General features: G+C 49.8%; 1 protein-coding gene across 1 annotated transcript in view; it reads right to left on the bottom strand.

Moving 5' to 3' along the window:
* SCN4A (sodium voltage-gated channel alpha subunit 4) overlaps positions 1-24118 on the bottom strand; it is a 117124-nt gene that overhangs the window by 12721 nt on the left and 80285 nt on the right. The window contains exons 16-23 of the mRNA XM_019475818.2: positions 18850-18979; positions 17236-17390; positions 14414-14587; positions 13067-13189; positions 10935-11213; positions 8469-8522; positions 2188-2325; positions 655-759 (exon numbers count right to left, since the gene is read on the bottom strand). Coding sequence (XP_019331363.1) covers positions 655-759; positions 2188-2325; positions 8469-8522; positions 10935-11213; positions 13067-13189; positions 14414-14587; positions 17236-17390; positions 18850-18979 — 1158 coding nt within the window. The remainder of the gene's footprint in view (positions 1-654; positions 760-2187; positions 2326-8468; positions 8523-10934; positions 11214-13066; positions 13190-14413; positions 14588-17235; positions 17391-18849; positions 18980-24118) is intronic.

The following is a 24118-nucleotide window of genomic DNA, read 5'->3' as shown; positions in this document are numbered from 1 at the left end:
ACATGTTAGCCACTCACGCACCTTGAGCTGGCCCCTCATGGACTGCACATGGACCGCCAGTTGGACAACCCTGCCTTAGATGTTCCATTATGACTGCAGGGCTTAAAGAGGTGGTTCTCAGCCTTGTTAGACTCAAGACACCCCTTGGGAAATGCCATCTATTAGCTTTCACTTATTTTTTGACTACAGGAAAAAAATCGAGCAATTTTTCTGTTGCAAAGAACTCAGAAAGTTCAGCATGAACTCTTTTAAGTTCTTTGCAACAGGTCAGAATATTTTTTGACGCTATGCTTTCCTATTTGAAGTCTCTGAGTTTATCTTGTGAATCATGTGTAGGTGTTTGCATACCTAACGGGGTTAATATTGCATATCACCCTGCATCACCCTTACAAGGATCTTGTGGCACCCCAGTTGAGAAGCACTGCCTTAAGGACTGGGTCTGCAAAAGATTTTAGCCAACAAGCTGGCCTCTTCTGAAAATCCAGATATAAAAATCAAGAAGATCTTTGTGGAGGGGTAACAGCAAGCTGAGAAGAGCCAAGAAATGTGACTCCTCCTCAGCTGGACTGTACTTTAAAACCTTGTGCTTGTGAAAAATCATTTTTTCAAAATACTCCCTCACAACTCCTGTCAAAGGCTTTTGAGGTTACATACCTGGGGCCTGGGGATTGGCTTCTGGGGTTTCTTTGATCCCAGCTTTTTCATGGCATTATAGTATTTCTTCTGCTCTTCTGTCATGAAGATGTCCTTTCCTCCAAAGTACAAAGAGAATCACCATTATTAAACTTGGATACCAGATACTGTCTATATCAGCTTTAGATCATGCTGGGTGCATTTACATGTTCATGCACAATAGTTACTCTACATTTAATTGCGTACTTGTACAATCAAGTACTAAATAAATGCGCAGTAACTGGAGTTACTGTGCAGTAGCACCAGTGAATGCCTTTTTAGTGATGCTACTGTGCAGCAGCCTAATAATACCGTGCAGTAGCGTATTAGCACTGTTTGTGCTGTGACATGCTGCTGCACAGTATTATCAGGCTACTGTGCTGTTAGCGTCTCATGTAGATATGCCCATTGGGAGCCATTTGCACCTCTTTGTGGTTCCTGCTCTGTAATGGGTCATTTTTTTCTCTACTTCATTCTCTGTTCTCTTGTTTCCCTACTATTTTCTTCCCCAAGGTATTTTTAAAATACATCCAGAAGTGTAACTTGCTTTAGCTACAGCCATGTTTTCACCAAACATTCTTACTAAGTTCCCTGCAGTGGCAGGATCTTGTCAGCTTGCCAGATCCTGACATACTACAACATGCTGCCTGCCTATCCAACTGCTTTGGAGATGCCCGTTCCATTTGGAGTTACCCATAATCCTCTATAGCTTTTACAAATGGAAAAAACTTGGTGTAGTTGGGCACCATCCATTTTCTTCCTCCTCCAGTAACAAACTAGATGGCACTGGTTACATGCTGATCTCTCAAAAGGGTATTCTCCATCCCAACCCCACTCTGCAGAAAACTAAATAGGGAGAGATCTGGGAAGGAAGAAAAATGAATCTTCTTCTCAAAATCTCTTTACAAATCATTCGTCTGAGGGATGGGGACTGTCAGGAGGTCCCACTCCTTAAATACGTGCATCAACCTGAATGTTGCATATCAGCTGGAACAGAAGGGATCCATTGGTGCTACAGGACAACCTTATGGAAACCCTGTACTTTCATAATGCCACAAAGCCCTTTGCACCTTGGGTTGTATCACAGTTCTCCAGCAGACTACTGAAGACCCAACTTAGGAGGGTTGATATCTCTATGATAAAAGACAAGTCAGAACCAAATCCTTTCTTCTATCTGTCCCTGTTTTTCTTTTGAGAAAGATCCTCCTTTAGGCACCATAAAATGAGAGGTTTCAAGCATGGCACCCTGCATGCACCAGTTCTGGTTCCTTCCAACAGTTTGCTCACTTAACAGCATAGGGTGTTGGGAAAGAGTGGGCATCAGCATGGTGATGAAATCCACAGGGGTCAGAAGGCTCAAGAACAGCAGGCTCCATTTTACCCCAAGTCATTTCTGTATGGTGACCTGCAGAGCCCTCCACTCTGCCCAGGTACAGGAAAGCTCCTTCCTAACCCAGTGCTCTGTAGGCTGCAGAAGTACCAAGAACAAAGCCCCAGGGCCCAGGAGATACTTATCTTTTTCTTTTGCTGATTAAAGTTATCAATGATGACCCCAATGAAGAGGTTGAGAGTGAAAAAGGCACCAAAGATGATGAAGATGACGAAGTAGATGTACATGTAGAGGTTGGTCTCATACAGTGGCTGCTCTTCAATCTGAGTGGGGAGAACGGGAAATGTGAAAGACAGGGCACAGTGTGCTCCCTGCCCCCCTCCCTCCCCCCCATGTGAGCAAAGTTTTTGCTATACTGCAGGAGGTGAAAACACTGATGTTCCCAAACATTTGACACAACTATTCAGAGTGGTGCTGGACCACCCCCCCCAGACAGGAAGGCAAGCAGGGCTACTGAAGGGCATTGCAATTCCATCCCTAGCAGGCTACTGCCCAAGGGAAGGTATGGTGTGACGCTGCCGCCCCTCTTCATGACTAGAACTGGGTAGGAGGGGTGGTGTCAAGGTGTCCTGAGCCCCAAGGAAGTCAGCTTGGCCTTGATGCCCAGAGTCTGTCAGGGAATGGAGGATAGTCAAGAACTGGGTAGATTACCGAATGATAACCTCCTTGTACCCTCCCAGGAAGTTTAATAGAGACAAAGACAAAGCAGGACACCATAGGGGGCAAGTGGCAGTAAATACCTAAATTAAGGCAAAGGACCATTGAGGAGAACACAGTGTGTTCTCTGCAGAGGGCTGGGGTGGTAGTGCCTCTGTGGAGGAGAACAGGATGAGTGGTATACAGGTAATCCCCTTGCAAGCTATTGCAAGAGAGCCCTTTGTGAATAAGTCCAGGTGACACAGCCTGCACAGTTACGCTGCACAGACTCATAGTACCCAGGGACTCCTGGTGACCCTCATCTCTGCAGGCCACATACTGGGCCCTCTGAGACAGAAACATTCACTCTGTTTCCTAAAAAAGGATGTTAAGGGAGCAGATGCCAGGTTGGGAATGATGCGAATTCCTGGGAGAGTTGCCTGTCTGGTCCTTAAGCTTCCTGCATCAGTCAACTTGCTAGAAAGCAAGATGGCTTTTGTTTATTTAAGGAGCCAGACGTTCAGGGTGGATGTGTTTGATCCTACCTTTTTTAGCCTTACAAATATAAAGGAATATCATTCTGGGCTTTCCTGAGTTTGAAGGAAGATTTTCCAGAGAATTAATGGCCCTGGTGACAAGTCTCAGGCAAAGGGGAGGAGATACAACTGACACTTTCACAAGGAGAAAGTGTTTATTGGGAGCTTAGCAAAAAACAACCGAAGGTCCTAAACATTTCCTCAGGTGTTCTGGGAAGCTGTAACTGAGGGTCATTCTCTCAGGATGTCATGATTTCCAGCTTCCACCAGAAAGCAGACTTGGCATTACACATTTTTTTAAAAAGGGAAGAGAAAGCTATGTCTTGGGCCCTTGTGACATATCATGAAGATGTGCTGAAAGGAACTGATGCAAGCTTGGTTGGTTTTGCAGTTCAGCTATAGGAAACCCCTGTGTCTGTACCTCAGATCACTCTGGGGATGGGAGCACAGGATGGGTCTTGTGCAAGCTGAGGCTGGTTTTGTGAGCACATCAGAAGAATTAACAAGCGTGCAAAGCCAACCTCTGCAGGCCATCTCTTTCCCTACCCCAGCATATGAGCCCAAATCATATTATTTAAACAATTTTTTCTCTAGAGAGGTTCACTTTGAGAGGTATTTTCTGCTTTTGCATAGCCCATGCTCTTTCTTCAGAATATAAAAAGCCCCAGGTTCTCAGTGGCATAAAAATGCCAGCCTGGCACTTGAAAAGGAGGCCTGAACAACTGGAAGTTATTAAATGAACTTAATGTGCCCATGGCATGGAAAGATCAAGAGCAGCTCCTGGAAGGGTGGGAACTGAAAGGTTTGGCCCCCCTAAAAAGGAGTGGGAGCATAGGGTCAGAGGGATCAAGATGAACAGGTACGTCAGCCAGAGGAAACCTGTAAGTCTGGGTTGAGATTTTTGGTGGCTGGTCTCTGAAGACAGAGAAGGGCAGCAGGAGTGAGAGTCCAGGGATCTTATGAAGCAGCGGGAGAAGGTGGCACCTACAGAGCATAGGGTTATTGAAGCAGGGCACCCAAAAAGTCCAGTTTCCAGCTTTGCTTAGCTGAGGGAAGGGAAGGAAAGGCCCTCTCCCATTCTTCCTGGCCCCTCTGCTGTCAATCTGCCTGAGCCCCACTGTCCAAGTGCAAGTGGGACATGGATCAGCCTGGCTATACCGGAGCATACAACACAGAGCACAGGGGCCCTGGGCCAGGGCAGATCCACGACCAGGATTATTACCGATCCTTTGGGGCAGGTTCCTTGGCTGGGAGATTCAGCATTCCCAGTACGCCTTGCAGAACCAGGAGTGTTGGTACAAGGCCTACACCAGTTGACAGTTATTTCCTTTCCCTGCAGGCCCTGGCACCCAAGGAAGAAGCAGCCTGGGGAGTGCCCTCCGCAGCAGAGTGGCAGACGGTCACAGCCAGGACCGGGGCAGCTCACAGCGAACCAGTACCAGCTTCTCCAGTCCGACTGGTGAACAGGTACGAGGCCCTGGCGACCCTGCAGGAGATGGAAGGGGAGGAGGAAACCCTTGGGCAAGAAGAAACACCACATTCTTCACACTCCGAACAGATCAAGAGATCCATGAGGACCCAGAGGAGGAGGCGACGAGTGCTCGTCATAGGCGACTCCATCCTGAGAGGTACGGAAGGACCCATCTGTCGCCAGGACCCCTCGGCACGGGAGGTATGCTGCCTTCCTGGAGCAAAGATTCGGGATGTGACGGAGGTAATCCAGGCCAGGATCAAGCCCACCGATTATTACCCCATGGTCCTAGTCCACGTGGGTACTAATGATGCAGCCAGGAGAACCCCCGATCACCTGATGGCGGACTACAGTGCTCTGGGTGGTGTGCTGAGGGAGTTCAGTGCACAGGTGGTTTCCTCTTCCATCCTACCGGTGACCAGACGAGGAAGACGGCAGGAGAACTGCATCCGAGAAACCAACTGGCGGCTTCGGCAGTGGTGTCTTGAGGCAGGCTTCGGCTTCCTGGACAATGACCCGCACATCACGACGAGGGACATGCTCAGCTGGGATGGGCTTCACCTGACCCCCAAAGGTAAGCGTGTGTTTTCTACTAGGTTGGTGGATCTCCTCCGGCAGGCGTTAAACTAGGCTCGTCGGGGGGAGGGGAGTACGAGGGCAGGGGAAGCTGTGGACCACCAAACCATGTGGCACCCACAAGGACAGCCCAGCCTGAAGAAGGAGAACACTGGAAACCTGAAAGCCATGGGGAGACCAGCACTACAGAACAGGTAAGGAACAAGAAGATAAGAAACAAAAGGCCCCTTGGGACTCGGAGCGGGGGGGCAGCAAAGGCACCAGTCGCAGGGCTCAAGTGCCTATATACTAATGCTAGGAGCATGGGGAACAAGCAGGATGAATTAGCGCTCCTGCTTGCACTAAACACCTATGACTTAGTGGGGCTAACAGAGACCTGGTGGGATTCATCCCATGACTGGGCAGTACATATGGAGGGCTATAGATTGTATAGAAAGGACAGGTCGGGGAAGAAAGGGGGAGGGGTTGCACTTTATGTCAGTGAGCAATATACATCAACCCTCATCAAGACAGAATCCGAGGCTGAGGAAGTAGAAGGATTGTGGGTTAGGCTACATGGGGGGAAAGGAGAAAGGGATTTGGTGGTAGGGGTCTGCTACAGACCCCCACACCAAGGGGAAGAAATAGATGCGGGGCTCCTGAGGCAACTCTTGGAGACCATAAAAGCTAAAGAGGCGGTAGTCATGGGGGACCTAAACTACCCGGATATCTGCTGGGAGACACAGACAGCAAGGTCCCATCGCTCACGCAGGTTTCTAACCTGTGTACAGGACCTCCACCTGACACAGGAGGTGCATGGTCCCACTAGGGGGAATGCCATACTGGATCTGGTATTGGCAACAGGGGATGACATGATAGGGGACCTCCAGATCGGTAGCCATTTGGGAGACAGTGATCACCTAATAATAGAATTCAACATAAGACGTCGAGTGGGTAAGGTAACTAGTAGGGTGAAAGTGCTAGACTTTAGGAAAGCTGATCTCAATGCACTCAGGCGATTAGTCAAGGACGCACTGCAGAGTAGGAGTTTTGAAGGGATGGGAGCCCAAGAAGGGTGGCTGTGCCTAAAGGAAACGATCCTTTGGGCACAAAGCAAGACGATCCCCGAGCGAGGCAAAAGAGGGAAAGGGGCCAGGAGGCTTCCATGGCTGACCAGAGAAATCCAGGGCAGCCTAAGGGCCAAAAGGGGAGCACATAAAAAGTGGAAGCAGGGTGAGATCACTAAAGATGAATATACCTCCTCTGCTCGTGCTTGTAGGGAGGCAGTTAGGCGGGCCAAAGCTACCATGGAGCTGAGGATGGCATCCCAAGTAAAAGATAACAAGAAATTGTTTTTTAGATATATAGGGAGTAAAAGGAAGGCCCAGGGAGGAATAGGACCCCTGCTAAATGGGCAGAAACAATTGGTGACGGACAGGGGGGACAAGGCTGAACTCCTCAACGAGTTCTTTGCCTCAGTGTTCCTAAGCGAGGGGCGCGACAAGTCTCTCACTGGGGTTGTAGAGAGGCAGCAGCAAGGCGCCAGACTATCATGCGTAGACCCTGAGATGGTGCAGAGTCACTTGGAAGAACTGGATGCCTTTAAGTCGGCAGGCCCGGATGGGCTCCATCCGAGGGTGCTGAAGGCACTGGCCGACATCATTGCAGAGCCACTGGCGGGTATATTCAAACGCTCGTGGCACACGGGCCAAGTCCCAGAGGACTGGAAAAGGGCTAACGTGGTCCCCATTTTCAAAAAGGGAAGGAAGGAGGACCCGGGCAACTATAGGCCAGTCAGTCTCACCTCCATCCTTGGTAAAGTCTTTGAAAAAATTATCAAGGCTCACATTTGTGAGAGCCCGGCAGGGCAAATTATGCTGAGGAGAAACCAGCACGGGTTTGTGGTGGGCAGATCGTGCCTGACCAATCTAGTCTCTTTCTATGACCAGGTTATGAAACGCCTGGACACAGGAGGAGGGGTGGATGTCGTATACTTAGACTTCAGGAAGGCCTTTGATACGGTATCCCACCCCATACTGGTGAACAAGTTAAGAGGCTGTGATGTGGATGACTGCACAGTCCGGTGGGTGGCGAATTGGCTAGAGGGTCGCACCCAAAGAGTCATGGTGGATGGGTCGGTCTCGACCTGGAAGGGTGTGGGCAGTGGGGTCCCGCAGGGTTCGGTCCTTGGACCGATACTCTTTAATGTCTTCATCAGTGACTTGGACGAGGGAGTGAAATGTACTCTGTCCAAGTTTGCAGATGACACAAAGCTATGGGGAGAAGTGGACACGCCGGAGGGCAGGGAACAGCTGCAAGCAGACCTGGACAGGTTGGACAAGTGGGCAGAAAACAACAGTATGCAGTTCAACAAGGAGAAATGCAAAGTGCTGCACCTAGGGAGGAAAAATGTCCAGCACACCTACAGCCTAGGGAATGACCTGCTGGGTGGCACGGAAGTGGAAAGGGATCTTGGAGTCCTAGTGGACTCCAAGATGAACATGAGCCGGCAGTGTGATGAAGCCATCAGAAAAGCCAATGGCACTTTATCATGCATCAGCAGATGCATGACGAATAGGTCCAGGGAGGTGATACTTCCCCTCTATAGGGCGCTGGTCAGACCGCAGTTGGAGTACTGCGTGCAATTCTGGGCGCCACACTTCAAGAAGGATGCGGATAACCTGGAGAGGGTCCAGAGAAGGGCAACTCGTATGGTCAAGGGCCTGCAGACCAAGCCCTACGAGGAGAGACTAGAGAAACTGGACCTTTTCAGCCTCCGCAAGAGAAGGTTGAGAGGCAACCTTGTGGCTGCCTTTAAGTTCATCACGAGGGCACAGAAGGGAATTGGTGAGTATTTATTCACCAAGGCGCCCCCGGGGGTTACAAGAAACAATGGCCACAAGCTAGCAGAGAGCAGATTTAGATTAGACATTAGGAAGAACTTCTTCACAGTTCGAGTGGCCAAGGTCTGGAACGGGCTCCCAAGGGAGGTGGTGCTCTCCCCTACTCTGGGGGTCTTCAAGAGGAGGTTGGATGAGTATCTAGCTGGGGTCATCTAGACCCAGCACTCTTTCCTGCTTATGCAGGGGGTCGGACTCGATGATCTATTGAGGTCCCTTCCGACCCTAACATCTATGAATCTATGAATCTATGAACCAGGCATGGGGCATGCTGTCAGGGTAGGACCAGTTGGTCTCTGCCTCCTTACCTCACGGGAGTCCACCGCTGCATACATGATGTCCATCCAGCCTTTAAAGGTGGCCTGCAGGGACAGCAGAGAGGAGTGGAGTCAGTCTGGTGCTTTTCTGGGCTCCCAATGGGGCTCGGCATATTGTGTTGGGTGGGGAACTCTGTTGGCAGTCTGGCATGTAACAGGACTGCTGAGCATCTAGCCTTCATAGCTGAGCCTCAGGCAGTCTCTCCCGACAGAAGGACTGTTTCATGCATGGACACATCTCATAAGAACAATGTTGTGACCTGGAACTTCACACTCTGTCCTGGAGGTGGGGTTATCCCCGAATCTCCGAGATGTCACTTAACATGAGGCTGTGGGTCTGAGACACCTGAAGTGTCATACCATGGGGACGTCTTCCTGGACAAGTCAGGCAGGTGCTAACCACTGACCTGGCTGTCTAGACTCAGCTTCCTTAAACAGAAACTAGTCTGGTTTACCAGGCTCCTGGTTTGCTCCCAAGGTGGTCAGCCCAGGAGTCATTTATTGCAGCCTCTTTGCTACCTCATAGCACTTGATCCTGTCCCTCTTGTAGTTGGGGTAGGAGGGGTTGTGCCACTTACTTCAACAGGGACAGGAGTAGGCTCTTGATATTAATTTGTTAATCAAAAAATGTGAACATCTTGTTTCCTGCATTAGCTGGAACAAAAACACTAAAGAGGAAGCTGAGTTCTGGATCACTGATCTGTTAGGGTCACAGTCCAACTCTGTGGCACCCACCCAATTCCCCAGGATTCAATGGGAGGTACCCAGGCCCAGCCAATGGCAGCATGTGGACTTTTATTTTTCTTGAGACTGCAGGTTGCCTATTGAGGTGTGTTGGTTCCACTTCTGCTTGTCTCTCAGCCTCACTGGCTTCAGTGAAACAACCTGCCTGGGCATCCTTTGCCTGTTATGTCAGAACATAGGGCATAAGCTCACTTACTCCCTGCCTTGAAAATCCCTGCCTTGAAAATTTTTTTCACTGGCCAATAATCAGGATTTTTAAAAATAAAGGTAGAAAAACTACAGGGAGGAGGTAGGGAAGAGGTAAAAATCTCCTCAGGACCTAAATCTACTCTCTATCATCTTCATAAGGCTTTGTCCTATATCTCAACTTCCTCCTTGGGGAGATTCCTAAAGAGGGAGGTGACAGACAGGATGGAGACTTATGAAGTATCCTGAAGGGAGAGGGAGGCCAGGTGACAAGCAGGCTGATTTAATGGGTCTTTTCTGTCCCTCACTCCTACAGTTCTTTGATAACTACCCAGTGAATTTCCCCTTTTAATATTTGTCTCATTACTGCTGTGGCCTGGTGCTTTGCTCACTAAATAAAGATTACCACAATCAAGCCACACTCTTTTCTGCAGAACAGTGTTTTGCATTTCTCTCCCCATTACCACCTCATGTGTATGTTAGATTCTGAATCTGAAATGAGAAGAGAGCCTGGTCTGGTGAAAAGCCTACTGAGCTGACAGGCAGGGGACCTTGAGGGCAGTCTGGTCTCTGGGCACCAACTTGTTGTGCGACTTGCCCAACATGGGTAAGTCACTTACTTTCTCTGTGCCTCTATTTCACCTTACACCTAAAATGTGAGTTACATGGAAATACTTGATTAGACTGTAAATTCTTTGGGGGCAGGGACTGTCTTATAATCTACACTACAGCAGGCCCTGACACCATGGAGCCCTAATTTTGGCTGAGCCCTATCAGTATTACCATTATAGACATATCAGTACAAAAGGATACAGAAATCTTGTGCCTCGTGGTTGCAAATGGGTTCCTTTCTCTGTATCTGCTGGCTCACCCTGACAGAGGAGCTGCGATAGTCTATGATAATGCGTTACTTGCAGGAGGTGATTCTCCCCCTCTATGCAACATTGGTCAGGCCGTAGTTGGAGTACTGCATCCAGTTCTGGGCGCTGCACTTCAGGAGGGATGTGGACAGCATGGAGAGGTTCTAGAGGAGGGCCACTCGCATGATCAGGGGACAGCAAGGCAGGTCCTACGAGCGGAGGCTACAGGACCTGAACCTGTTCAGCCTCCACAAAAGAAGGCTGAGAGGGGATCTAGTGGCCGCCTATAAACTCGCTAGGGGGGACCAGCAGGCAATGGGAGAGTCCCTGTTCCCCCAAGCACTACCAGGGGTAACAAGGAACAACGGCCATAAGTTGACTGAGAGTAGATTCAGACTAGGCATCAGGAGGCATTACTTCACAGTCAGGGCGGCTAGGAGCTGGAACCAACTTCCAAGGGAAGTGGTGCTTGAAGACCCCCCCTACCCTGGGGGTCTTCAAAAGGAGGCTAGACAGCCACCTAGCTGGGGTCATTTCACCCCAGCATCCTTTCCTGTCCATGGCAGAGGGTCGGACTAGATGATCTGCTTAGGTCTCTTCTGACCCGACCAACTATGAAACTATGAAACTATGAAGGGAAAGAACTGTCACGTCTTGGCATACTCACCACCTGCAGCAGAGAGAGGTAGCCTAACCCAACATTGTCAAAGTTGACCTTGACATTCACCCATCGGACCTGGCTGGTATCAAGGAGGGCCAAGCAGTCGCTTTTATTATTCACCACTTCGATTTCAAAGAGCTCGTCTGTGGTGGTGTTGATGCACCGGTAGTATTTCCCCGCAAACAGGTTCACACCCATGATGCTGAATATCAGCCAGAAGATCAGACAGACCAGCAAGACATTCATAATGGAGGGGATGGCTCCCAGCAGGGCATTTACTACTACCTGTGATGAGAGGAGAGACAGGAGAAGGGCTGTCATGGAGAAAGCAGTTAAGGGGGGTGGGGTACAGCCAAGTGTCTCTCTTGGCAGGGCTGTGGCTGGATGCAAGACCTGCAGTGTGGATGAATGGCATGAAAGAACTAGAGACAGTTCCAATCCAAAGGCAGACATACCTGGTTATGGTCACCTGGCTCGGTTACTGCCTTATAAATTCTATTTTCGGTTGTTCCTTCACATGAGATTCTTCATGACTAGGCACTGGAGCTAAGCCTGGCATGTGAGGACATGACTCAAGCAATGGGACACTATCTACTTGAATTGGATCTCTAAGTCTTAGCTGCACTGGGGACAGCACTGCTGAAGAAGGAGCTGTGCGAATAGAAATACTGCTCAAGTGGGGCATGAGGTTTCCCCATATTCCCAGGGGTGATCTAGCATACCTACTAGCTTATCTGACAGCTGGCTCTCGTGTAGGTTCAGTGCTCCATCTTGGCTGTCTATAGATCTTTCATCTGGGCTGAGGGACAGGAACCAAATCAGTTCTGCCTCTGTCTCTCAGCTCTTCCTGTAGTGGCCCAGCCTTCCTTCCCAGTACCCTCCTCTGCCCAGTTCCTGGTATGGAAGTGAAAGGACTCCCAGAGTGTGTGAGGTTCCCCTGTGTTGGTCTCAGGTGGTTGCTGGGCTCTGTGCTCCTCAAGAAGGAGGATGAATAGCAGTAGCAGGAGGCTGTGGACTACTGGCCCTTGCCTCTCTTTGCAAAGCCTGTGAACCTCTCAATACCTTCAGGAACTGACTAGATTAAGAGCCTCCATGATTAGCCCATGGTCTAGGAATGACTCATGCGCAATAAGCTCCGTCAACACATGCTGAACAGATGCGCTTCTGCCAACAGATGCACTTCATTTCCTCTCCCCAGTGCACCATGTTGGGAACTTCCCAGAAAGAGGGAGAGCAAGCCTATTCTCCTACTACCCTGCCACTTCAGCCACCATGTCCTCAGGGTTAGGCGTCCATAGCACTACCAGCAATTAGTCTGGTGCTGCAGAGCAGAGAGCACCGGGAGAGGAAACTTGGCATGTGCCAGATGGGGGGTGGTCCTTTGAGGGCACTGGTGTCGCTCTCATCACTCACTAGACCAGGTGGGATTCAGAGAATGAAGTATTGAGGAGAACGTCTCACTGGTGCTGTGTTTTTTCACACAAAACAAACACTAGCTGAAGATGGCTCCAAGTCTATGTGGTATAGTTTCCAGCAGTTGAGCTTTTTGTGATCTCCCCACATCCCTCCCTCTCTCTCTGTTTAGGCACATACTTCTGGGCTTCCCCAAGCCAGGCAGGAAGTCTGTGTGTGTCAGACATCAATAAAACACGTTTCCTTTGGGCTGGTAGGGGAACTTTTGTAGCCAGCTCTTGCAAATTAATTGCAGGTCTCAGGATACTTGGCAGTGTTATAAAAGCACTGGGCTCCTGGAGTCAGATGATATGTGAGCACCTCAGCTTTCATTAATATAGCAAAACTTCTAGCCCTTGGGGAAGCAGAGAAAAGCATAAATATGCGGTCACTAATGGCTCAAAAACCTGTTAAGGAAATCTCTCCTGTGTTATTACCTATTCAAATGTTAAAGCCAACCTGATGATTTTTGAAGACTTAGGGTTGGCAAAGCTGGGGATCAGTTCCTTACTGGAAAGCTCTCTCTGGGCAGAAGCCCCATGGCAGACTGTACTTTTGGCTAGAGATTGATTCCTTTCCCATTTACAAGAATAATTCCAGAACTGCTAGTTTTCTAACAGGTAACAATGACTCAAAGCTCATGCTCCCCTTCTCAGAGCAACCAAGAGACATAGAGAAAGACCTACCCTCATGCCTTCAAATCTGGACAGAGCTCGCAAAGGTCTCAAAGCTCTCAGAGTCCTCAGTGACTTGATGGCTCCCAGTTCTGAGTATCCCAACCAGTTTGCTGTCAAGCTGATAATGGAAACCTTGGAGAAACACAAAGCAATTATCATTGTGTAGAACAGAAACAAAACCAAGATGAGAGGGAAAGCGTGCTCTCTTCCCTCTTTAAGTATGTAATTAATTCCCCAACCTCTGAGGTGCCTCACATGGGATCATTCTTTCAGAGGGAAATGGGAGTATTGCCTCTGCACAAAGAGTCTCAGTGGTTATGGTGCTAGCATAGGACATGGGAAATCTGAGTCGAGTTTCTTGTTCCCTCACAGACTCCCTGCATGACCTTGGGCAGGTCATCTGGTCTCTTTGCACCTTAGTTTCCTATGGAAATAACAGCATTGCCCTATCTTAGGGGTGTTCAAATACCATAGTGATGGGTATTGAGCACATAGAATAAAGTGACTGAGCTTACTAGTATTAATCCCTTTTGCTGGGGACTTGGGGTTAAAAGTGGGTATCAATGCTTGGATCTTAGAGTAGAAGGGGTGTCAGTGCTTTTGTCCAGTGATGGGGTGTTTCAGCGATGTCTGCATCATTCTCATGGTAAAAGGCTTTTCATAGAGGTTGTGAAATGTGCCCTAAAAAGGCCAGATTCTAGATCTTCCTGATCTCATCAGAAGACCCAGAGATGAAACACATTTGACCCACATTAGAGCGTGGTGTGCTTGCAATGCACTAAGAACCTGTATCTCGGCATGCTGTGGGAGGCAGCTGCAGTTCCCATTTTCAGTTTTTGTGCCTCCTGGGCTGGTGAGTCCATGGGAAGCTGCAGGGAAAGGGGGATCCTGCCATTACAGACCCCTTTGGCCTTCTATGCAGGGGATGTCTTTATTCTGGTGTGTTAGAGAATCCTTGCTCCAAAGCTGTCCTTTTGCCCATATAAATGGGGCTGGATTAACCCTTTAGTGGGCTCTAGGCAAAAAAACTCATGGGCCCTGGGCCGGTTGAGGCCCACCTCCCCACCCCAACACTGCTGCTCGCAGGAAGCAGAGCTTGGAGTTGCCGCTAGGAAGCAGCTGCCGTGGTGGTGAGACTGGTGGTGAGGAAGAGAAGGGAGGTGGATGGAGCCATTCATGCCACACCATGGAGGGAAGGACCAGGCTCCCACCACAGCTCAGGGCCCTAGGTATGAGCCTAGTTTGCCTATGTATTAATCTGGCCCTGTATACAAATCATCAAGACTCATAGCCATTCTCATTCTTTGGTGAACTAAAAGCAATCTGGTTCTAGAGCTACCAGCCAAGCAAACTTACATCGACAATGAGAAAATCCAGCCAGCACCAGGCATTGGTGAAATATACTTTGAAGCCATAGGCCACCCACTTGAGCAGCATCTCAATGACGAAGACATAGGAGAAGATCTTGTCGGCATATTCCAGGATGGTACGTATGACCTTACGCTGCTCGATATAGATGTCTTCAAAAGCCTGGAAGAGGTGCAGAGCTACATGACAATCATTCTTCCATGAGATGTGCTGCACATCCCAGGGTATCCAGATACTATGCAATGGAACAGCAGGAGCCAGGGGTGTGACTTCACCTCTGGGTACATTAGGAAGCACAGGTGGACTTAAAGACCAAATGTAAAATGTGCAAAAGCACTCAAGTGACTTAGGAGCCTAAGTCCCATTTTTAAAAATGACCTGGGGTGGGTAGATTTTCAAAGGTATTTAGGCACTTCAGGACACACAGTTTGGCCTAACAGGGGCTCCCAAAACACCTGGGCATACAACTCCCAATGAATTCAAGGGGAATTAAGCACTTTGGAAAATCCTACCAGATGTTTATCTGCAACTTTGAGCACCTAACTGCCTTTTAAAACCTGCCCCTAGGAGAAAAAAATTTCAATGACAGTGGATGTGTCTACATGAGATGCTTTACTGCACAGTAGACTAATCTACTGTGCAGTAAAGTGTCACTGTCTATATGTGTGCACATTTACTGTGCAGCAAATTAGTTTACTGAGGAGTTAGTTACTACCTGTAAATACAGGTAATAAATGTGTAGGTGCATGTGGAGATGCGTATAGAGTTCTGTTCCAAATATAAACCCATGTTATATTGATATGAAGAATTTACGCTCTGCTAATCTTAAGGTAAAGATTTTTGACAGTGACTAAGACTTAGTCGCTTTAGTCCAGTTTCCAAAAAGAGATTCAGACACTTAGGACCCTGATAGTATGCCTGTGCTGCATCCCTGCTTCTGCCACGTCAGTGTCTACACGTGCATTGCTGTACACTAAATAATACTGCTGTAGGATAGTACTTGTGTTTACAAGTACTAACCTACAGTGGAGTTTATTGCAGCCTAATGGGGCTGCACATGTAGACGCTGAAAGCACTTGTACACGTGACGACTGCCACCATGTACAAGTCACAAAAAGGTCCTTTGTGTGGCTTAATAGTGTCACACATTGCACCTGTGCGAGGTTTGGAGTTTCAAATGAGTTTCAACCACATCACCATGTAGTTTAGTTTGCAAGGTTGCTACTTGTAACTTTGTAGCCTTTAATCTGACAGCTCCCCCTTCCCCCCACCCACTGTGGGAGAGGTGAGCAGGCTCTGCCAAAAAAATAATTGGGCCGCTTGCTGCTTCTCCCTTCATCAGGCAGGTGCCTGTTGAAGGCAGAAGTGGCGAGCGGCCTGATCCTTTTTTGGTGGAGCCTGCTCACCTCTTCCTGCAGCTGGTGGGGAGCTGCCAACAGGCTGAGTGGCTCCTGAGCTGTGGGGCCCCTTGGAGCTGCCTGGGTGGGCTGCTAGCGGACCGGATGCTGCCCCAGCTTGGAGGGGGGTGGACCCGATGATCTCATGAGGTCTCTTCCAGCCCTTAATGTCTGTGAAATCTATGAAAAAAACTCCTCCCTGACTCTGCCAGGGGTTCCCATGCACTGTCCCTGCTGCCTTCCCACTGCCTGGGACAACCCAGAAACAGTCTGGCTTGCCTCTGGGGCAGCACGGGGAGGTGGTGGGAGGGGAACTAGGTGTGCCGGAGGCCAGAGAAGGTGGAGAGGGTGATGTACAGGGTGCTGGAAGACCCAGCAGGTTTAGGGAAGAGTTGGATCTGGCTGGGTGCTGCCTCTGAGCTGGGGTAGCACCCTTCCTGGCCAGTCCTGGGGGTGCCACCACCATGGGGTGAAGGACTGGGACCCCCTGCAGCTCAGGGGCTGCTCAGCACCACTGGCAGCTCACCCCTCTTCACCAGAAGGAGGATTGGGCCCCTCACCGCTTGTGCTTCTAGCAGGTTGCTGCGGCTGGCAGGATGCTGGGGGCCATCCAGGAATGGGCTGGCTTGCCCCAGGGGCACTGTGGGGGGCTGACAGGAGGGTTGCTGGGGGTGCTGAGGGTGGCAGAAGGTGTTGCAGGTGGCTTGTGAGGTGCTGGGAGCCCAGGCAGGCTCGTGGGGAAGTTGAATCATGCCCCTGTGAGCTGGGGCAGCACCTAGTATGCTGGCAATCTGCCTGGCTGGTCCCGGGGGGCACCACCGCCATGAAAAGGACTGGAGCCCCCTCAACTCAGGGGCTAGTCAGCCCATTGGCAGCTTATGCCCCAGCTGTCGGCAGGCTCTGGCTCTGACAAAAAAACAACAAAGGATTGGGTACCTCACTGTAATGTGATGGAAAAAGTGAAACAGTTTAGTCCTCAGGGTTTTATTCTATGCCCCACCGTTTCAATTTAGGAAGCACAGAATAAAACCTTGAGGATTAAGCCCCTGTCACGTGTACAAGTGCCCTGGGACATTTACTGCAGAGCTAATTAGACAGCTCTGCAGTAAATGTCTCATATAGATGTGCCCACTATTGACCATTTTGCTGTCAATGAAACCAGAACATCCCTGGTTACAAGTGCAGTGCTCGTCTCCCAATCCCAAACTGACTCCCACAATCTGGTCCTTTATCCCCATGTCCATTTAAATGAGGTCAGAAATACTGTACTTTAGACATACAGCAATACAAGCCTCCCCTCTTTCAGAGACACCCGGAGCCACTGCAGTACAGTAGCATGCCGCAGAATGGAGGGGCCTGGTGGAGTGCAAGCAGGGCACAGTCTTCAGAAATGGAACGAACCCTGGAACCTACCAGGGCTCCGCTGCTGAGGAGGATCATAAAGATGATGAAGGTCTCAAACCAGTTGTGTTCAACGATCTTGAAGCAGGTTTTCCGAAGGTTCCACCATATTTTCCCTTTGTCAGTTGTAATGTCAACATAAAGGAAGGGAAACCTCTGCACACAAGCTGGAGAAGGGAAGCACGGAGGCACACGTTAACTCCCAACTTGGGCTAGACATGTCCTTACAATACGTAGGCAGCAGAAAGCTGGCCCAGCATAGGAGTCCTGTGGAGCAAGCTAGCCAGCCAGAAGCCCTGTTCTGCTGGCAGGCCTGGGGGTGCTCAGTGCAGCCACCAACTGGGCAGGGCTGGGCCAAGTGGGGGCCAACACAATCCAGCCTGGAGAAGTCCTCATTCCCATGCCCTTTCTAGGACCCTTCCAAGCAGGAGACAAGGCCAAGCCAGGTCTTATGCTTCCCCCTCACTGTCAGTAGCAGACATGTAGTAGGGCAGCTGTGATACTGGGGGCAGCGCTGGCTGTTGATGTACCAATTGGGGTGACAAAGTGAACCACTGCTGTAATGGAGGCCATTTTTGCACCGTCTGCCATTCTCCTGCAAAAGTGACTCCTGGGGCTGTTGCCTTGGTTGCTCCCCTCCCTCCCCCCCACAGTTATGCTGGTGGTCAGGAGTACTCGAGAGCAGGACCTTCCTTTCCACAAGGGAAGGATTCCTCTCCTTCAGCCCTAAAATAGATCTCTTGTCCTCCTCCCCAACACCAGCCCCTTCTTTCTCCTTCACCCCCACCCACCTTCACACCAGCCCTCTCTTCCTCTCTGCAAAGCCATCTAGTCCCTTCTGTTTACTTCACACCAGGCCCTCTATCCCCGCTCTCACACCAGACACTTCCTCCTGTCCCTGGTACACCATAGCTCTGTCTCGCTGCTCTCGCCTCTCCCTCACCCCAGCCCCTCCATCTCTGCCTCTTCCTTTGCTCTTCCTCCACAACCCCAAGGTGCCTTTTTCGTTCTCCTCCCCACGCACACGGTGGTGCTTCCCAGTGAGCCCGCATGGGTCCCTGCATTCCCCCATCAGCGCCTGACTAGCCCTAGCCATGGTGCACGCCTCTTGCAGAGAAGGCTGTAAATGGAGCAGGTGATGCCACCTGGGGAAGAGGACTGTCAGCTTGATAGGAGCACATCTGGGAAGTACTGGCCTTTAGAGGCCCTTGTGGGAAGGATCCTGCGGTGAGTAGCTGTGTACATTTTGAGGGGGTGGGGGGGAAGTGGGAGAACATATATGAGGGAGCTCTAGGAGTTGGGTGCTAAGGTGCTGTCATGGGTTGGGGTTGGCTCCTGAGTGAGTTGTGTAGGTTTTGAGAGGGGATCCCAGGGATGACGCATAAGTTTGGGGATGGGAATCTATGGAGACCCCATGGGGATGTGAAGTTTGTTGCTGGGATCCTGTAAGGGTTGGGGTGTGACCCCTGGAGACTGTGGGAGTTTGGGGCAATCTGTCTATGCGGGGCCTCTGCCAGTTTAGGGGCCCACTGGGTTGTGGTTGGCAGTCACAGCTGGTGCTCTGCAGACCCTCAGGTTGCTCCTGCCCGTACAACGGTATCACTGGGTGGCCACTTGGCCTCTTACCCTCAGTGAAGCAGTTTTCAGGCTCGGTGCCCTCCGTAGCCTCCTCCACAACCTCCTCCACCTCAGCTACTGGTGGCTTGTAATCTACGGTGCTACCCATGGATGATGTGCTCCCGTGGGACAGCGGCTTCTGTGGAAAGCAAGGAAAGCAGACTCAGCCCCACATCCCAGGGCATGAATGGATTCCAGGACCTAGGTTTACAAATGACGGATATTGGGGCAGCAGGAATGCTGGGGGTGATTAATGCACGCTGCACAAGTGCACGTGTTGCAGACCACAGGTTCCCAGAGGGCCATGAAGGCCTCATCTAGAGCAGGGAGGCTGAGGGTTAGAATATGAGGCAGGTGGAACAAGGGGGCAGCTCTGGCTTCACCAGAGGCAATCCCCAGGGGCTAATTCTGCCTCTGTAGGGACTTTCCAGGCCCTTAGCAACTGTTCAAAGTGCTGTGGGAACCCCGGATGGGAGGAGGCAGAGATGGGCAAAGGGGGATCATTATTCTTTGCAAATAAATGGCAAGAAGCCCTGGTGCAGCTGTGATGAGTGAGACTGGCTTGGTTCTCCTGGGGGCTGGGGTGGATTAATACACGAATCCACAGGACCCAGACCCAGGGCCCCCTGGAAAAGTGGTCCCCACCAGTTTGGAAGGTCCCACCACTGCTGTTTTTTCTGTTGCTCTGGTCTGCACAAGTCGTATCTTTTAATCCTGGAATGACTTCTCTGGGTGTGAGGGACAGACCTTGGCCCAGGTCCCAGTCCCAGGTCAGCTTGGCTGAAACTTTTGGAACAAAACTTGTCAATCAAAACATGGTTTTATTTTAAGAAACCCTTTAAAAAAAAAAAAAGATTGACTTTAAAGTCATTATGGATAAAATATTCAGGCTGTTTTTATTATCTTGTTGTTTTTAATTAAAAACAAAGGGAGATCAAAATGGATATTGAAGTTTGTAAATAAAACAAATATTCAGTCAAATATTTTAAGTAAGCATGTCGATTAAAAAAATATTAGAAAAATCCCAGAAACCTGCTGGCAACCTGGAAAATGGTTGCAGAGTGGTCACTGTGGTTGCCACACGTTATTTCTGTGTGTATGACCTGTTGTGACCTGCAGTGCTCAAATACCCTTCCATTGCCCAGCGGTCTCAGACAACCAGAGGTCCTGGCTTTCTCAGTTTGCATCAAACTGGCTACATTAGCTTCTGGGGAGATTTTACCAGCAGCGGCCAGAAAAATGGCAGAACAGAAACTCATCTCCCTTCCTGCGGAAGCAACACCTCCACCAGTGTGGCAACTTCATAGAGCGTGTCCCCAGCAGCTGTGGGACAGGATGAAAGCAGTGTCACACCTCATGGGCAGGCTTGTCATGTGGAGAGCACCCTTCCTTTCAAAGAAGATGAGTGTTTCCTTCTGAGAGTGTGTTCTAACCACTCAGATAGAGGCGGGCTCTGACTGGCATCACCACTGCCTCTGCCTCCCCCTGCCCCCCACCCCCTTTTTAAAATGATTTTTTAATGGAAGTGGCCATGGTATGTGTTTTGTGCTGAATTCCACGCTGTCAGTGTGGGTTAGACGCACTCTGAGCATGCCTGCCTGCTTGGGCCTCTCAGGGATGCCTAGTTTGCAAATCTCAACTGGGTTTGCACGCAAGATGGGCACCAAGATCTCCATTCTACCAAGACAGCAGCATGCCTGGTTACATGCAGTAGCAGAAATGTGGGCGCCTGTGGTGTTGTACTGGTGGAAACTTAGCTATTTATGGCCTCTCAGATTGCTTTGTAGATAGTTCGCTTGGACTCAGGCACCTAAAGTTCTCCTTAAGCTGCACTTTAGGCATCTAAGTACTTTTCTGGACCCCATCCAAACTGAAACATTGTGCTTGATTAGTTCTAAAAATGCGTTTTTTTAGGGGGAGTGGAGGGGACAGTCACTGACTCGTGACCATTTTTTGAGACTTTGAACATTTTGCCCCTTCCCCCTACCAATCCTGAACGACACAATCTTAAAAACTCTTGCCGAACAGAGAAGTCTTCTCTGCCCAGTTTCATCCAGGATCTCAAATCCTTTCTACATTTCACCTTCCTATTCCCTGTCCCTCTGCTGCCAGCCCAATTGAAATCTATGCCCTATGTTATAATTAGAACAGCAGAAACCTGTGCTCCCACAATTTCAGTTATATCAAATATTCCTGGCTCAATTTACTCTGAAGAGCGTTTAGGCCAAAGTTCACCCCAGTTCAAAACCCATATCCCAAATAGTTTTCCCCTCAGAAGAACTCATCTGAATCGCAATTTGGCTGGCTTCCCAGAAACCACTCTGCAAACTCCCACCGGTCTGAGAAGAAAAGACAACCTTAACAAGTCTCCAGTGATCCTCTGTGGTTTTATCTGTTTTTGTAGCCTTAAAAGAAGACTTTATGCAACGTACTGAGTCTGTACAAGGAAGAGACAGGTACATGGACCCAGATAATTTATGTGCAAAACAAACAGAAACCAGAGACTCTAGGACAAGACCTTCTGCAGATGGGAATCTTGCAAGCTTCTGGCCTATGTATCAGTCAGATAAATTCTCACCCAGGGTCATAAAAGAAAGAGGCTCAGTGTATTTAATATATCATAGAGGAAACAGATTCTGGATTCATTGCGACTTCCTGGCCCTGACTGGCCCCAAAATGATGCTGACATTTGGATATAATTGGTTGGTGTTTCTGGGCAGTACGACTGTTTTGAGCCTTAGAATCACAGAATCATTGGAAAGTACAGGGCTGGATTGGGACATGAGGGGATCTTCTAGTCCAACCCTGTGCTCAGTCTGGATAGGGATGATCCTGCCTTATCCCATACAAGTGCTTGTCTCCCTATTTCTAAAACTATGCAATCAACCCAGTCACACAATTACACAGTATATGCCCTCAAAAAACCCACCAAGAGCACCTGAACCCCCCACAGGTAAAGGAGGGAGACAAGGGCTTTCAGTGTCCCACCACTGCAAAGGTTGTTGAAGTACATTTGAGAGCTCCAAGGAAGAGAAGTATGTCCCCAGCCCTGCAGAGGAAGGCAAAACTCCCCACTGTGTTGGGCCACGGTAACAGTAATGCAAAGAGGAGGTGTGGGGAGAGAGTTTGGAAAGTGCAAGCTCGTATTTAAGTTGGAACTTGCACTGAGTATTGTACCCACCAGGGATTGAGCTATGTCAGCTGCTCTATATGGATACAACTACCATGCTGGCAGCATTTAGTCAGCCAACTGTGGCTGTTGGGCACTGCATGAGTAACATTTATTGTCTTACCTGGGCATTACACTTGAGCTCAGAAATTGTGGGGAAAGGAAGTAGGGGGATCAGAATACTTGGGCACAGAGCCAAGAGAAGCTGTGACCTCAAATGAGGACACGGAGCCATTTGCCACAGCTGCAAGTCTGGCAAAGGTCCTAGGGTCAGCAAGAACTACAGCCTATTCTGAACCTCTCTGAGGGATCTGAAAAGGCAGAGAAGCGTGAATTAGACTATCTAGCGCCAGTGGCAAAGGACAACAGGTGCTTCACTGGCTTTCACAGAAACCAGGAGCCACCATCTCTGCCAAAGCCCAGAGCAGTGTAGATCACCAGGATAACTCAGCTGCATCAGTCAGTCCTTTCCAGCAGCCCCCAGAGCTTCCCATGCTCTCTGCACTGCTGCTACCAGCAGGATTCCAAGCCAATAGCTGCAGTTAAAACTACTCATGTGGCTTCAGAGGAACCACAGCCCAGTTTTGTTATCCCTTGCCCAAAACCTTCATCCAACTGGCACCTTTCCACTATCCCTCCATTTTCACTAGAGTTGTTTAAAAATGTGTCCATCCTGCAGGAGATTCCAATACACTGGTACTCATTTTCATTCCAGGTCAGGACACAAAGTTGAAACATTGGCATTTTTAAAGGAATAGAAAGTTCCATAAAGCTTTGATGCAGAAATGTTGAAACATTTAATTTTGGCCAAAATCATAATTAACTTGGGCCACCTGAGCTGCTGCTGAGCCTCATGGGAGTGCTGTTCAGGCAATTCACTGCCCCTCCATTCACTCCCATACACCAGAATCCCTGTTCATACTATATCTGGCAGAAGTCAGGATGGATTTGCATCTTAGGCCGCATCCAGGCGAGCGAGCACGAACCTGTTGTGGTGTCCAAAAGCAGTTTGAGGCACCGTGGGAGGCATGCAGTGAATTAAAGTATGTTCCCCACGCTGCATTTTTGCAGCGTGGGGTCTAAATTTGATACCAGGAAAATCAAAAGAAAACACCCAAGAAAAAAGTGGTGCAGGGTGCACTCCTGGAGCATGCCCGGAGGCGGCCAGAGGCTGAGTCCTCCAAGGAAATGCTTTAGCACCTGGCCAGAGCATCTCTATGCCTGCTGTGTGCCCCTGCTGCTCCAGCATGCTGCCTCAGTGTGCTGGGGCAAATAGAAGCAGGGCAAGGCTGGCAGCAGCAGCTTAGACCCAGGCTCTGTCCCCAGTAAGCAGGGGCATGGGGATGGGGGCACTGTGGGGTTTCGGGGCGGGGGGTGCACCATGAGTCTGCTACCCCCTCCCTACCTGCCCACAGTGGACAGCCCCTGGGACTGGCAGCAGCAGCTAGCCAGGCTTCCAGGGCACTCATGGCCTGCTGCATGTAGTGCCGGGAGGCCTGGGTCATGGCAAGAACCATCCCAGTCCTGTCTGAAGGTGTGTACCAGTGGGCAGGGCCAGCTCCCTTTGCCATGTGCAACCCTCAGGTCTCAGGCAGTGCCGCACCGCCACAGGGCTGTGCCTGCAGTGGGCCATGAGTGCCCCAACAGCCTAGCTGGCTGCTGCTGCCAGCACCTGGGGCTGTGCGCCACATGGGGGTGGCAGGGTGGGCACATGGCAGCCTCCCTCAAACTCTCCCTACAAACCCCACACCTACAAATCCTCAACAAACCCCGCACCCTCTCACACCCACACCCACTCATGCCCCCCCCCCCCATTCTTCGGACAGGAGTTGTGGCTGCAGGGGGAGCTCTGATTTTTCTTTGATAAAAAAACCAAAAGCAAAGCGTATAGATATTTAGAATTTATTTTATTATGATGATAGAGGCATTGGTAGCTTCTAAATTGCTTTAAAACTGTAAGTATATCAATTAGGGCTGTCAATTAATTGCTGTTAACATATGCAATTAATGTGTTAATTGGTTTTTGCATTAATTTTTTTAATGCGTTGATCACACATATGGTTTTGGAGCCTGTGCCTGAGCTCCACTCTGCTGCCATCACTGCCACCT

The sequence above is a fragment of the Alligator mississippiensis genome, chromosome 4, assembly GCF_030867095.1.
Source record: "Alligator mississippiensis isolate rAllMis1 chromosome 4, rAllMis1, whole genome shotgun sequence".
NCBI classification, from domain to species: Eukaryota; Metazoa; Chordata; order Crocodylia; family Alligatoridae; genus Alligator; species Alligator mississippiensis.
The sequence above is the reverse complement of the archived record's forward strand: the minus strand, read 5'-3'. Positions and strand labels throughout refer to the sequence as shown.